The 12,579-nt window shown below is 39.6% G+C and overlaps 2 protein-coding genes across 2 annotated transcripts; one reads left to right on the top strand and one right to left on the bottom strand.

Annotated features, from left to right (window-relative positions):
• The first annotated feature begins 7 nt into the window (after positions 1–7).
• LOC137970376 (dynein regulatory complex subunit 3-like) lies at positions 8–9,260 on the top strand. Its single transcript, XM_068816899.1, has 11 exons — positions 8–252; positions 344–460; positions 1,839–2,005; positions 4,038–4,304; positions 4,467–4,579; positions 4,743–4,917; positions 5,796–5,927; positions 6,377–6,447; positions 7,187–7,310; positions 8,166–8,243; positions 8,754–9,260. Exons 1-11 carry the CDS (start codon positions 93–95, stop codon positions 8,916–8,918), a joined length of 1,569 nt encoding a protein of 522 aa, XP_068673000.1. The 5' UTR covers positions 8–92; the 3' UTR covers positions 8,919–9,260.
• An 844-nt stretch (positions 9,261–10,104) lies between these two features.
• LOC137970377 (uncharacterized) lies at positions 10,105–11,514 on the bottom strand. The gene has a single exon (XM_068816900.1). The coding sequence runs from the start codon at positions 11,380–11,382 to the stop codon at positions 10,141–10,143; it is 1,242 nt and encodes a 413-aa protein (XP_068673001.1). The 5' UTR covers positions 11,383–11,514; the 3' UTR covers positions 10,105–10,140.
• Positions 11,515–12,579: the final 1,065 nt, after the last annotated feature.

The raw sequence follows: 12,579 nt of genomic DNA on the forward strand, positions 1-12,579 counted from the left end.
GTACAATTTGCGTTGTCCGGGACAACACTAAACTGTGCGAATTTTGAAAGGTTTTGAGAAACATGTAGACTTTTTCTCTGTCTTTTTGCGCCATGAGTCGTCTCTACGACACTATAGAACCCTCTGTGATCGATGAACAGATGCTAAAAGATGCTGTGGAGGAGCAAGGGCCAAAAGGAGAAGCTGGAAGGATAGCTAAACAAGAAGGAATTGATTTTGGAGATGTTCACTCACTTAGACTTGATTTCAAAAGTAAGATTGTTCTGATTGTTTCAAAAGAAAAATCCGACTTCTTTGCTTCAATGTTTTTTAACGGTGCTTCCTATGTATTTTCTTTGTGAAGATATACTAAAAATTGACAACTTATGGAGCTTCGTGAGCTTAACCAAGTTGCAAATGGACAACAACATAATTGAGAGACTTGAAGGCTTAGAAACGCTCGTCAACTTGGAGTGGCTAGGTATAAATTTAATGAAGACTAAATTTGTTTGCAAGGCAAAAAATATCTGGAATAACCGGCCACGATTGCGTGACATGGAATTAGCTTAGAAGAAAAGCTTAGAAGAAGCAATTCCTAAACATTCATAATACAGTGTAGCTAACCTTAGGCCTAAAAACTTTTCTTTAGGCCTAATTAGGCTTAAGGTTAGCTGTTATGAATGTTTAGGATACTTTTCTTCTAAGCTAATTCCATGTCACGCAATTGTGTCCGGGTATTCTGAAGTTTAGCCTGGGCCACTAATGTGTTCTTGTAGTGGCATTGACGGTAATAGCCCATTTTTTAATACAGTTTATATAGTTACCTGACCTAGGAATGGATGTGAGACTCGGGTTGACCTTGTTATGTTAGAAACCTCACTGCTTTTCTTATGTAAATTTCAACTTAAATTAGCATGAGAACAACATCATCAACATACTATGATTCTCAGTTGTTATAACACAAAGTGGCAAAGTTTCAGCGTTAAAGTTACCATGTTGTCATGGGCAACTTGCTTCATTTTCCAAGGGTGACTTTTCGGGGTTTGACGTCATTTAACTGGTAACGGTCGCCAGTTTGAATTTAACCGTTACCATTTGTAGATTTTTGCAGGCTGATCACTCTTGACATCAAGGCCCTAAAAGTTACTCTTGGAAACTAAGGAAGTTGCCCTTGATTACATGGTAACTTTAACGCTGAAACTTTGTCACCAAACTTCCCTAGTGTCATACTCAACTGAGAATCGTAGTAAGAAAATTAGGGAGGTCTGTATCATAGCAAGGTCAACTCCGGCCTCACTTTCATTCAAAGGCCAGGTAACCAAGAACATAACTGTTATAAGGTGTATTAGACCCGTAGCCCTTGTGGGCTGTGGGTCAATAGTCCATGAGGCGAAGCCGAATGGGCTATTGACCCATAGCCCATATTGGATTTGCAGGAGGCAGTGTGGCCCAATGGTTAGGGCGCTTGCCTTGAGATCCGGATATCCCGGGTTCAAGACCCGCTCTGACCACTCGTTGAATTTGATCCTGGTAGTCCTTGGTTCAAATTCCCTGCTTCACTTGTAAATAGCTAACTGGTTTGCCTCTGGTCAGTTGGGATTCTTAACAGTTGTTGTTGTTGTGTTCCGTCGTTTCGTTAATTGTGTTTCATTGCCCCTGAAAAGCCCCTATGGGGAGCGGTCAGTTAAGTATGTATGTATTGTATTGCATTAGTCCACTGGTTGGGTGATACTAATAAGAATGAGTCATAATACACGCCATTCATATTCAAATAAGTGGCTGGGTGTTCCACAGTTTAGCAGTAATATTAAACATTGACACTGAGTCCAGCTGTACATGTTCATTTTTATTCATTGCAGATCTTTCATTTAACAACATAGAAGTTATTGAGGGACTTGACAAACTTGTCAAACTCAAGGATCTGACACTCTTTAACAACAGAATCTCGAAAATCGAAAACATGGATTCACTGACTCAACTTCACGTGTTTTCAGTGGGCAATAACAGCTTAAAGCAGCTGGATAATGTGAGTAATTTAGGACCTACTGTTCAAACTGAGGCATTGGTCACTGATAGTTTAAAAGGTCTTACCAAATGAGTTTGTTTAAGTCATTGTTTTTACAGTTCATGCATGGGGGCCATAAATGAAACTTGAACACACACACTTGAAACCATAACTTATGGTACAGCATGAAAACATTATTGGATTTATTGTAAGATTTTATTATGTTATTTTCTAGATTTTTTAATGGTGCAACAAAAAGAAACCATTACATTTAGTGGTAAATACCTTAGAATACAGCCTGCTGAATTGACCAGTCATGGCATAGTACATGTACATTCCAAGAGGTGTAAGAATTCCTTCTTATAGTATTGTAACATCACTGGTACTCATTTTATAAGCCAAATAGAGCAGCCTAACTGTTCCTAAATAATATTTAAACTCATCGCCAATAGATGAGCGTTGGGGAAGGTGTCGAGAAACCCGTGGGAGCAGCAAGCATGCTCGTAGGTAACCATGACAACCCTGTGAGTGGCAACCACCAGGCACTCTCACACTGAAAGACTACTTCCAGTGGATAAGGGGGTACCAGATCTAGAGGAAAGTACTCACTTCCAAAGGGATGGGTAGGACGGGGCACAAGAATGGCTACTGAACACAACTGAACACAAACGATCACACAAGCAAATTACTTGACCTCAAGGGAGCACTGACAATTACAACTGTACAAAAGCCCCTAAGCGCCCTGGGCTGCCCCACCCTCACCCCACCCAATTTACCAAGCAAAACCGCAGGCCAACAATTGTCTTGTGTTTAACCTTGCTTAAATTATATATAGCCACATTTGACACTGAGCCTGACTTTATTTTTAAAATATGCAGTTTCATTAAAATGATTAATTTCTTCATCTGTCACCTCGACAAAATGACTTTTATGGCCATTTTGAAAACAACTGCTTAGATGTGTGATTATCGCATAATAAATTAATCACCTCAAGTGCAACCACCAGCGCAGAGAATTTTCAACAAATCACCTAAGTATGTAATTATTATAATAATTGTGATATACAAATTATGTAGCTATGTATTTTTTGGAGGACTCGTCTGGCAAAGTAATGTGAATGCCTATACTAGGGTTTCCAGTGATGTTCATTTCCACTCTTCCATAGATTCAGTAGCCTGACTGTTTGAATAATTTACCAATTTATTCACTCTATTGCCACATTGATGCTTGGGCTAGAGGTGTAGGTATACTCAATTTTGTGGTCAGCCAGCCCCTGCAGAGGAATTACTCCAACCCCTTCATGCCTGGCAAATCCCCATGATTTATCCCTTTAACTATTCCCAGTGCAGAAATGGAGCTACCTTGGTAAGTTCAAGTAGATGCATTACCCACATTGCTTCACAAGGTGTCCCCTTACCTTTGTAACCTTCCTCAACTTGAATTTACTTGTGTACAGAAATACCAGCAGCAAATGTCACTGAACATTTGCCCTAACTTTACTCTTTAAGTAAAATAAAATTTTAGTGAAGATCACTTTTACCTTAACCCATTGACTCCTAGGAGTAAGATTGATTTACTCTGTCTAACGAACAATGACTTTACTCGTCAATGGAAGGCTGTTCAGGAATGAGTGGGTTAATAAACCCCAACCCTTTCCAAGACTTTGTTATTGTAAATGGGATGTTGGCATTAGTCCTAGAGGAAAATGTTGTGATTTTTGTTAAATTTGCCAAGCATCTAATTAGCTTCTAGGTGCTATAACTATGAGAAACCTCTTGCAGAAGTCTGAAAACTTTGAAATTTTGTGACAAAGCAACAATCCTTGTGAGCCTGCAAAAAGTTTGATTGCTCTGGTAAAAGGTTGAAGGTTGAGAGGTCACCCCACAAATCTTGACCTATTATAGTGGTTAATTTACCTTTATTAACTTGTTTGATAAAACTTAACTTTGTTGAATTATGGGTAATAAATTGTAATCTTTGTTGAAGAGTCTGGTTAACTTTGTGGAATTATAGTTTTTACAAAATCTGATCTGTCATACTACGTACCTTTCAGGTTGTGTATCTGCGGAAATTTAAGTACTTGCGAACTCTAAATCTGAGTGGTAACCCTTTCTCAGAAGAAGCAAATTACAAAGAATACGTCATCGCACACCTGCCAGAACTAGTTTACTTGGACTTTCGCCTAATTGATGAGTCGGCACGGGAAGCTGCAACAGAAAAATACAAGTACTCCATTGAAGAACTGGTGCACGATGAAACAATTGCCAATAGGAAACAAGATGAAATGGAAGAAAAACAACATGAGCGACAATTGCACAAGGTGGTTTTTAAGAAATTGGCATTTAAACTTTATATTGCATTTCTGTGAAATGTCTCCATTTTAGGGCTCTTTGGTGATTGCATACAACCTAACTAAGGATGCCTGTTTTATCTGACTCTGCTAGATGACATCAAAATGATGGTTGTTGTTTCCACATTTTAGTTGGCTTATGTTGAGGATCTAAATGGGCCATGGCTGTTTGAAAGTATGTATGCAGAGGATCCTGAAGCTAGTAAACTTGCCGCTCTACCTGGGATGCTAGAACTTTTAGAAGCGTATCCTTTATTGAAAGTCAGTTTGTTAGTGTCTTCTTATATTGCTAAAAGTGCATGAGTGAAATTTAACATCAGGAGTCTAGCAAGGCTGCAGTGCAGGTTGTTCATAAATAATTTTTTTTAGGCTTCTTGTAAAAAGTCAAATATACCTTGACATTGTAAGTTATAAAGAGAAATTTACAGCTGTGTGTGAAGAAATATTCCAGTTTGGCTTGAAGGAGCATGACAAAAGAGAAGCTGAAATTGCATCATTCTTCTCCTGTCTTGAAGAAGCCACGCAAGACAATAATAATTCAGGTGTTAAGGACATCCACAACTATATTGAATACAAGAAAAAGGTCAGTTAGTGTTTTTCACCATAATGTAGTGCTTAAAAAATAATGATACTTTGAGTGGATCTACAAATGTACGCGACCAAAACAGACCTGGCGCAGAAGCGTTGACGCTGCGTTGAAGGCAGCCGGTAAGACGTGGCGCGAGCTGAAGGGCATTTCCCAGAACCGCGTTCGGTGGAGGGGTGTTTTTGCATCCCTTTGTTCCCCAGGGAATTTTCAGAGGCATGAACAAATGTACACTGGAGGTTTTGTTAAGCCTTTCACCCTTGAAACCTCTGACCTCCATTGACGAGTTATTGTTTGTCATTAGAGTAACGCCAGACAGTAAAATAAATGTCATTCTTAGGAGGGGAAGAGTAAACCTTTTGTGGTTTTCCAGTTTTGAGGAAGACAAAACAGTTACCAATAGGGACCTTACGCAAGGTTTACGACAACACCAACAAGAAAGTTGTCTAAAAATGTTATTTCCTGTTATTGTAATAATTTTGTGATATAATACCTCCAAGTCAATCAGAATGGATTTTAGAGTTTATCAACATTGCAGGAACCAAATTGGCATGAACGGTGTGGTTGTTGGGAAGAAAATTAAAAATGTTTCGTCAGGTTGTCAAGCCCTTAGCATGCTCAAATTTCTTGCAACATCCCTTTATGATGGTCAAAGATCTCATATGTAAATGATCCTCAAGGATCCTTTACAGGTCTCTCCAAGATCTTTATCATTATTTTATAACTGTAATAATATTCTCCTCAGGATATTTGCACTTTCCACAGACAATACCAAATCTCTGAGGGGTTGTTTTACCAACAAGAAATAGTTCTGACTCTTTGATGACAATCATCCATTGCTTTTGTAGCTCCTCTCGCATCCATTTAATTGCTAGGTACTTTTGGACTATGCAACCATGACAGACCAGGTACAAATGGAGATCTTAATGAACCAAATTAATGAGGAAATTAGAAAGCTCTGGGATACACTTATGGGACTTGAAATGGAGCTGGTGGATCAGTTAGAGGTAAGGAAACAATCCATTGTCTTGAAACCAGAATTATAATGACTGTCGAAACAAGTTAAATGTAAACATTTATTTTAAGAGAGATGTCAGCTTCAGAAATCCCTAATACAATCCAGCCATGCCAATGTGGCAACCAGAAAAGATTATAACTTACAGTGTAAGTTAAAGCACTGAAAATGATGCAGTCCTGCAACAAAGCCTGTTTCAAAACTTGAACAAAGTCAAGTCATCATCTTCAGATGGATGAGTGAATTTTTTTTCAACTTGTTATTCCTTTTAGGATCACAATTCGTACTCTGATAATTTTATATTGACATCCAACATTTATTACAGTACCTAAGTGTAGTCAACCTATGTGATATATTCCCTGAGATTAGTAGAGACTCCTTTGACAAAGATTGTAGTCATATAAATGTTCAGCAAATTCTTTGTTCTTTATACCTCAACAGGACACAATAAAAGAGTTTGAGAGAAACATGGCAGATTTAGTCACAGCATTTGTTGAAGTAGTGCAGGGCTTATATCCTTCTCTGCATTTTTAATCACTGGCTCTGTTGACAGCCTTTCACACATTTAACCACTCTATTTGTCTTCCATGATCAATGCTCATTTCATAATGCCAGTGGTTAAGTAAGAAAATAGCGTCACATTCTTGTTAAGTGATTCGAACAGGTCTCCTATTTTTTTGTCCTCTTTGTCGTCTTCATCAAGGTGCTGATTAATCCCGGGGAGGGGGGGGGGGGAAGTTTGTTTGTTTCCTCCGAGTTGTAACGACTGTTTGGGACTTCCTCCCTTGCCTTTTTTGTTATCCTTCCATTACAGATTTATTCAAGCCCAAAATTTCCCACCCTTACTTCCGCCACATTTACACGTAGGCGTAGTTTCCATCGTACACGATCGCATATCGTAACAAGTTCTGCGATTTTGATCGCAGGCCATCGCAGAAGATTGGCCCATGTTCGGTGAGAGGTTGAAAATATTGGCCTAAAACCAATAGCAATACTCGTCATATTATGCGAATTAAGTTTGTAGGTTTTCTATACTATGCTACGTGAGTTTTTTCTCCAGGATTTCAAGTTTTTTCCCTCCTCCAAAAGCATTTTGATTTTGTATGAATACGTTTTCCGGCGTAGTGTTCTCAATAAGAACTCTTTTCAGTGCTAAATCCATTGACACTTTGAAATGTTTATTTCAATGACTTCAATATCGCTACTATTTAACTTTGAAATTTCTGTTGTTGATTCTTTAACCGGTCTAACAATGACGCAATTACGTGACATGGAAAACGCACACCATGAAAAAGTATCCGACATTGCGGTGGTCACACTTGAAAAACTGATGAAGAATGAACTGGAAGAAGATCTTCCTGATGATTTGAGAATGGTACGTTTTTAGCCTCATTGATGCCACTTCTACGCGCACCATAGGGAGCAGGGATATGGCGCAGTGATTGTGGGATAGCACTCGCCTCCCACCAATGTGGTCCGGGTTCGCTTCCAAGACTCGGTGTCTTATGTGGGTTGAGTTTGATGGTTCTCTACTTTGCTAAGAGATGTTTTTCTCCGGGTACATCGTTTTTTCCCTTTCCTCAAAAGCCAACCTACGATTTGATAGAGCGAGTTTCAATCGTAACCAAAGTAATTACTTTGACCAATCAAAAAGGACGGAGACAATCCAGTACACCAATCAAAACTTAAAGTAATTACACGTAGCCGACACAAAGCGCGGGAAAATGTGCACGGGCGAGCCACGATTGGTTTGGGTTTCACTTCTGATTAGTTGAAAAAGTGGCGGGAGAACTTTGAACCAATCACCGAGTGAAGTAATGCAAAACCAAAGCAATTATTTCGACAGTCAATTAAAAACCGCTCTATGAGTTGATTTGATTTGATTTCTGTACACTGTGTCCCTAAATAGAGCTCCAGCACTAAATACACTTGACACTTACATCCTGTCTGCTCCATTAACACCGGCTCCAAAGCTGACAAAAACTATCCACGTGAAATATAAGAGTCCCAATATACTTAAGTTATCTTCGCTTTAAAAGCCTATTAGTTTCAAAACATTTAAAGTGGGATAAGTCCTTTAATTTGTCTCTGCATCAGATTTTGCCTAAATGCTATTGTAAAAAGGAAGTGTTGACTGAAGTGCCTTGGGATCGAAAAGAATTTGTGGCGAATACAATTATTGCATGGAGATGAAATTGTTGCTCTTTTTTTTCTTTTCTCTTCTGCAAAGTTGTTTGTGGACAAGGACACCATAATGAACGCTGTTAGTGCATCTCATGACACCCATCTTCTCAAGATCGACAACAAGGTAACAGTCATCTGGAGACTTGTGGCCTATCGTCATAGCGAAGCTCATCAAAGAATTCATGAGGCCTGACTGAAACCTTCGCTATTATAGAATGGTTAAGTAATGTTTAAAAAACGAGCAGCAGTTTTTTATCGGGTTTAAAAACACGAGGCGTATCCTAGGTTTTGCTTTTCATCGCTTAAAGCCCGAAAATCTTGTTCAACGTTGAAAGCCAGCTAAAATTGCGCCAGTTACCATTACCTGCTTTGGCTTATGATTGGTTTATTTAATTTTTTTGCGTATGTTGTGATTGGCCAAGTTGCTCTGACCCGTTTTTCCTCCCTAAGCGCCTGCTACATGTATCTACTTTGGCTTATGATTTTGGCTCAAAGATTTTTGTGCGTCTGTTATGATTGGCGATACTAATTCCTTCGTTTCTGGTATAACTCTTTCAATTTCAAAGAGCTTATGTATACGAAATATGGCCCAACTTTGTTTTTATCACTGACTATGAGGTGATGGTATTTTCAGGAGGATGACATCCTAACTCGTGCCACCACTCGAATGCAGTCGCTTATTGAAAACATCCACAACGATGAAGTGGCACGGAACCGAAACAGAGTAGCCGAGATAAACAACTTGGTAGATCACTTCAAAGACGAGGCTGAAAGCTACGAGGACAAGGGACCATTGTAGCGTTAAAAAGTACTTGAGCGTAAAAGTAAGCTGGTGTCTAACATGGTGCCTTTCAATGCGTGGAACACGTTTTAACTGCCGGACAAATCGAGCTCTTTGTTTGCATTATATGAGTTGGGAAGCATTCACTTTAAACATTGAATCGGCATGTCGTTGGTCTGAGATATTCATGATCACACTCAGACCACATTCATTTGGCGAGTCTCTATATATCTTAATAGGCTTTTATCACTTGCGAAAATTGTTTTATAATCCATTTACTTCCTGACAAAAAATCTAACGCTTATTGCAAAAATTCGCAAAGCGATGGAGGTGACAACAAAGCTGTCTTTTTTAAGCATCGTCGCGCCTTTCGGTTTCATTTTTATACCTCATTAACTGTCTGTTTTAACTCTCCACCGCATGGAATCTTGAAACCTTTCCCTGTAACTCTCCCCCCAAAACCACACAGAGACCCCGCCCCCACCTACACAAAGTAAGGTGAAATGACCTCTTCACAGTTTACAGTTAACACATTATCACATGTGCCTTTTTGGCAATCCTTTCAGGAAAAAAATATCGGTTTAGAACTAAATAAGGAAACCAACAAATGTGGATCATTAGGACCAAGTGATGATGTTGAGGAGTAAAACTGGACAAAGACAGTTTAGGAGTGGCTTTGAAACACGTTCCAACCATTGCACGCGCGTCATGAGCAAGGAAGCAAGAATGATGGTCTTATTTGCAAACAGATCGAAGTGACACCAGTCTTTCAACTTTTGCCTTGAACTATTTGCATTTCGCTAAAAAAGTGAATAGTCTTCAAGGAGAAACGAAAGTAATGCCCTGTTATGGGCCACGATTGTAGGCAGTATGCGGGGATTGTGCAAATGTTATTGTAGGTTGAATTGTTTGCTTGTCTACCTACGAACACTTGTTCTTTGTTGTTACTTTCCAAATTTCTAACTCAGTGAGCACAGTGTGTTATTTTTGGTTGTTTTCTTGACTTTTTAATCTGTCATTGATTAGGACGTTAACACGGTATTGTCTTGCGGCGAAATTCAGTTCTATAATTCGTCTGTTGTCTTTTTGCGTGCGGATCATCTTTTAGCATGCCTTTCTCAAAAATTAAAACAAGCGATTCAAGGTTAGAATCAGACATTTTAAACCAAGAGTTCCGGCTCTGAATGAAAAAAATTGCTCAAATCAGTAACTTGCTTCTTATCTGTAACAAAAAAATCAGTTACCAGGAGAATTCTTCACTGTCTGATCTTTTCATTCGCAAGTAGCGGCAATAGCGGAGATCTTGAATTGAGCATTTTGCATCCAGAGATTTACTACTGCCGGCTCTCATATGATTGTTTTCAAAATGCGACCCAGTATTACTGCCTTGCTTCTTAATTTTCGGTTGTTGGAGGTAAATAGGAGGAAGTCTTATTGGGGGTAGAATTTCAGATAACGCTTTCTCTTCTTTGCAGTGACTTTCTTCAGTGACAAGTTCATCTCTTGTAGGTCCACTACAGACAGTATGGCGTCTTGACAAAGCTGAGGAAGTACTTTGTTTTTGTACTGTCTCTTTCGATATTCCGGTGCCTTTAACACTTAAATCTTTCTGTTCGGAAGAGTGTTTCTCAATCAAAGATTGATTTTTCGGTCTACTACAGACAGTATGACGTCTTGTCAGTAGTTTAAAAGTCGATGAGCTACGCTGCCTTTGGACCGCCTCCTTCGTAATCCCAGAGTTTCTTCTCAGATTGCATGTTACCACGGAATGTTTTCTGACTCTTATGTTCTCAGTAGTGTACCCTGGTGAACGGGGAGAAGACAGATTTTCGTCCGAGTTTTCTTTACTTAACTCGCTCTTGGTGTCCCAGTTTTCAATATAAACGTTAGCTCTATCTCCCCAAGTTATCTTTCGCTTGGTGTGTGGCTTCCATGGAGTTTCATCGAGCTTGTTTTTCGTGACATTTTGTTGTTGGAGTTCCTCGCCCTCTGCGTCAGTGCTTTCCAAATAAACATTACTAGCTCTTCCACCTTCGCTTGCTTTGCGCTTTATTTCAAGTTTCATTCCAAAAGAGTCGTCTTTTGCGTTTAGGTGTTCAAAATGCGCCGTGATTTTGTCATCCCCTGGTGATTGTTTAAACACGTCTTGTGAACTGCAGATGTCTTTCACGTTGACAAACGAAGCCGTTTCGGAGTCAATGTTGGCGCTTTCGCATTCCGAATCACACGGTGCGCCATCTGACCATGAACCATCGTGTGTCGACTGTTCAAGTATCATCTGATGATCAAATGCTCGAGAAAGAAGCCTCCAGCGTGTCTTGGAGAAGTCATTTTCGAGCTCCTCCTTCTTTTTGTCTAGTTGTTTGTGAAGACTTTGGAGTGCCGAATCTCCCCTTGCGTTACTGGCGAGTAACTTTCTGATTGTCAATCGCGGGAAAGCGAATCCATCGTAGAGAATTTCTTTTTTCCCCTTGCCTGCCATTCCCAAAGTCCTCGCACATTTACAAGGCAGTGATTTACGCGCTCTGTTTGCGTTGCATTACATCGCAATGTTTTCGTAGCCAAAAGCATAGGTGACCCAGCAATGACCCTTAAGTACGTAATCCTTTATTTTCCAATCATCAGACTAATCAGTTGTCAATTGTTGAGGGGCTTTGAATTCGCTCGTCGCCAGATTATATGAGCATTTTTAGTGACTCGTCTATTTATGAGATCTGTCGGCGAATTATCTCATTATCACACCTGGGGCACCACAAGGTGTTTTCTCAAAGCTCGAATGCTTTGATCATATAACTATGCTTTGATGAAGGCTCCGATGGCTTTGTATAGGTAATCACATGATTTCGAGTGCAATTTGGAATAAATAAGCACGAGTAATTTTTTTCAAAGACGACCAAAATTGCGCGAGCCCGTAGGGCGAGTGCACTTTGAAGTCTTTGAAAAAATTCACAAATAAATAATAATTCCAAATTGCGCGAGAAAAATCATGTGATTACTTATTATTAGTATAAATACACAAGTGATTGATTATACAAAATCGCACGCTGTCATTGGCTCGCTATCTCGGATTATTAGCCGATAATCACCTCGACGGACAAAATGGCTGCGAATAGTCGTTTTGCCACTGTAAGTGAAGATGATTTCCCGTTGAAATGTTTTTTTTTTCTCTTTTTTGAAATAATCAGCTGTGTATTTATACTAAAACAATTATTCGCCGAAGGCTCAGTGATTATCGGTGAGTATTCACCGATAATCACTTCGCGTGCGCGTGCGCCCTGGTTGGCGCAATTTTCCCTGATTGCGTGATACGCGAGCGTTTCTTTACCATCTCGATTTTTTTCATGTACATTATCAGAAACCCATAAGGGTTGAAACGTGTAACGGCCCCTTGTGTGCTGGGAAACTATTTGCTAAGTACCATATTTGGAACAACAAGAGCGAGGGGTTTCCAAATATGGTACTTTGAACGGAAACATTCAACCAATCAATTCGCACTGAATATTCGGAAGCTGTGAACGCGCGTTACTCGTTTCAGCCCTTATGGGTTTCTGATAATATACATGAAAAAATTCGAGATGGTAAAGCAACGCTCGCGTATCACGCAATCAGGGAAAATTGCGCCAACCAGGGTGCACGCTTGATTTGAAAGCAAAAGATTTGATTGGTTCTGACTAAGTCC

This window comes from Montipora foliosa, chromosome 9, assembly GCF_036669935.1.
Source record: "Montipora foliosa isolate CH-2021 chromosome 9, ASM3666993v2, whole genome shotgun sequence".
NCBI classification, from domain to species: domain Eukaryota; kingdom Metazoa; phylum Cnidaria; class Anthozoa; order Scleractinia; family Acroporidae; genus Montipora; species Montipora foliosa.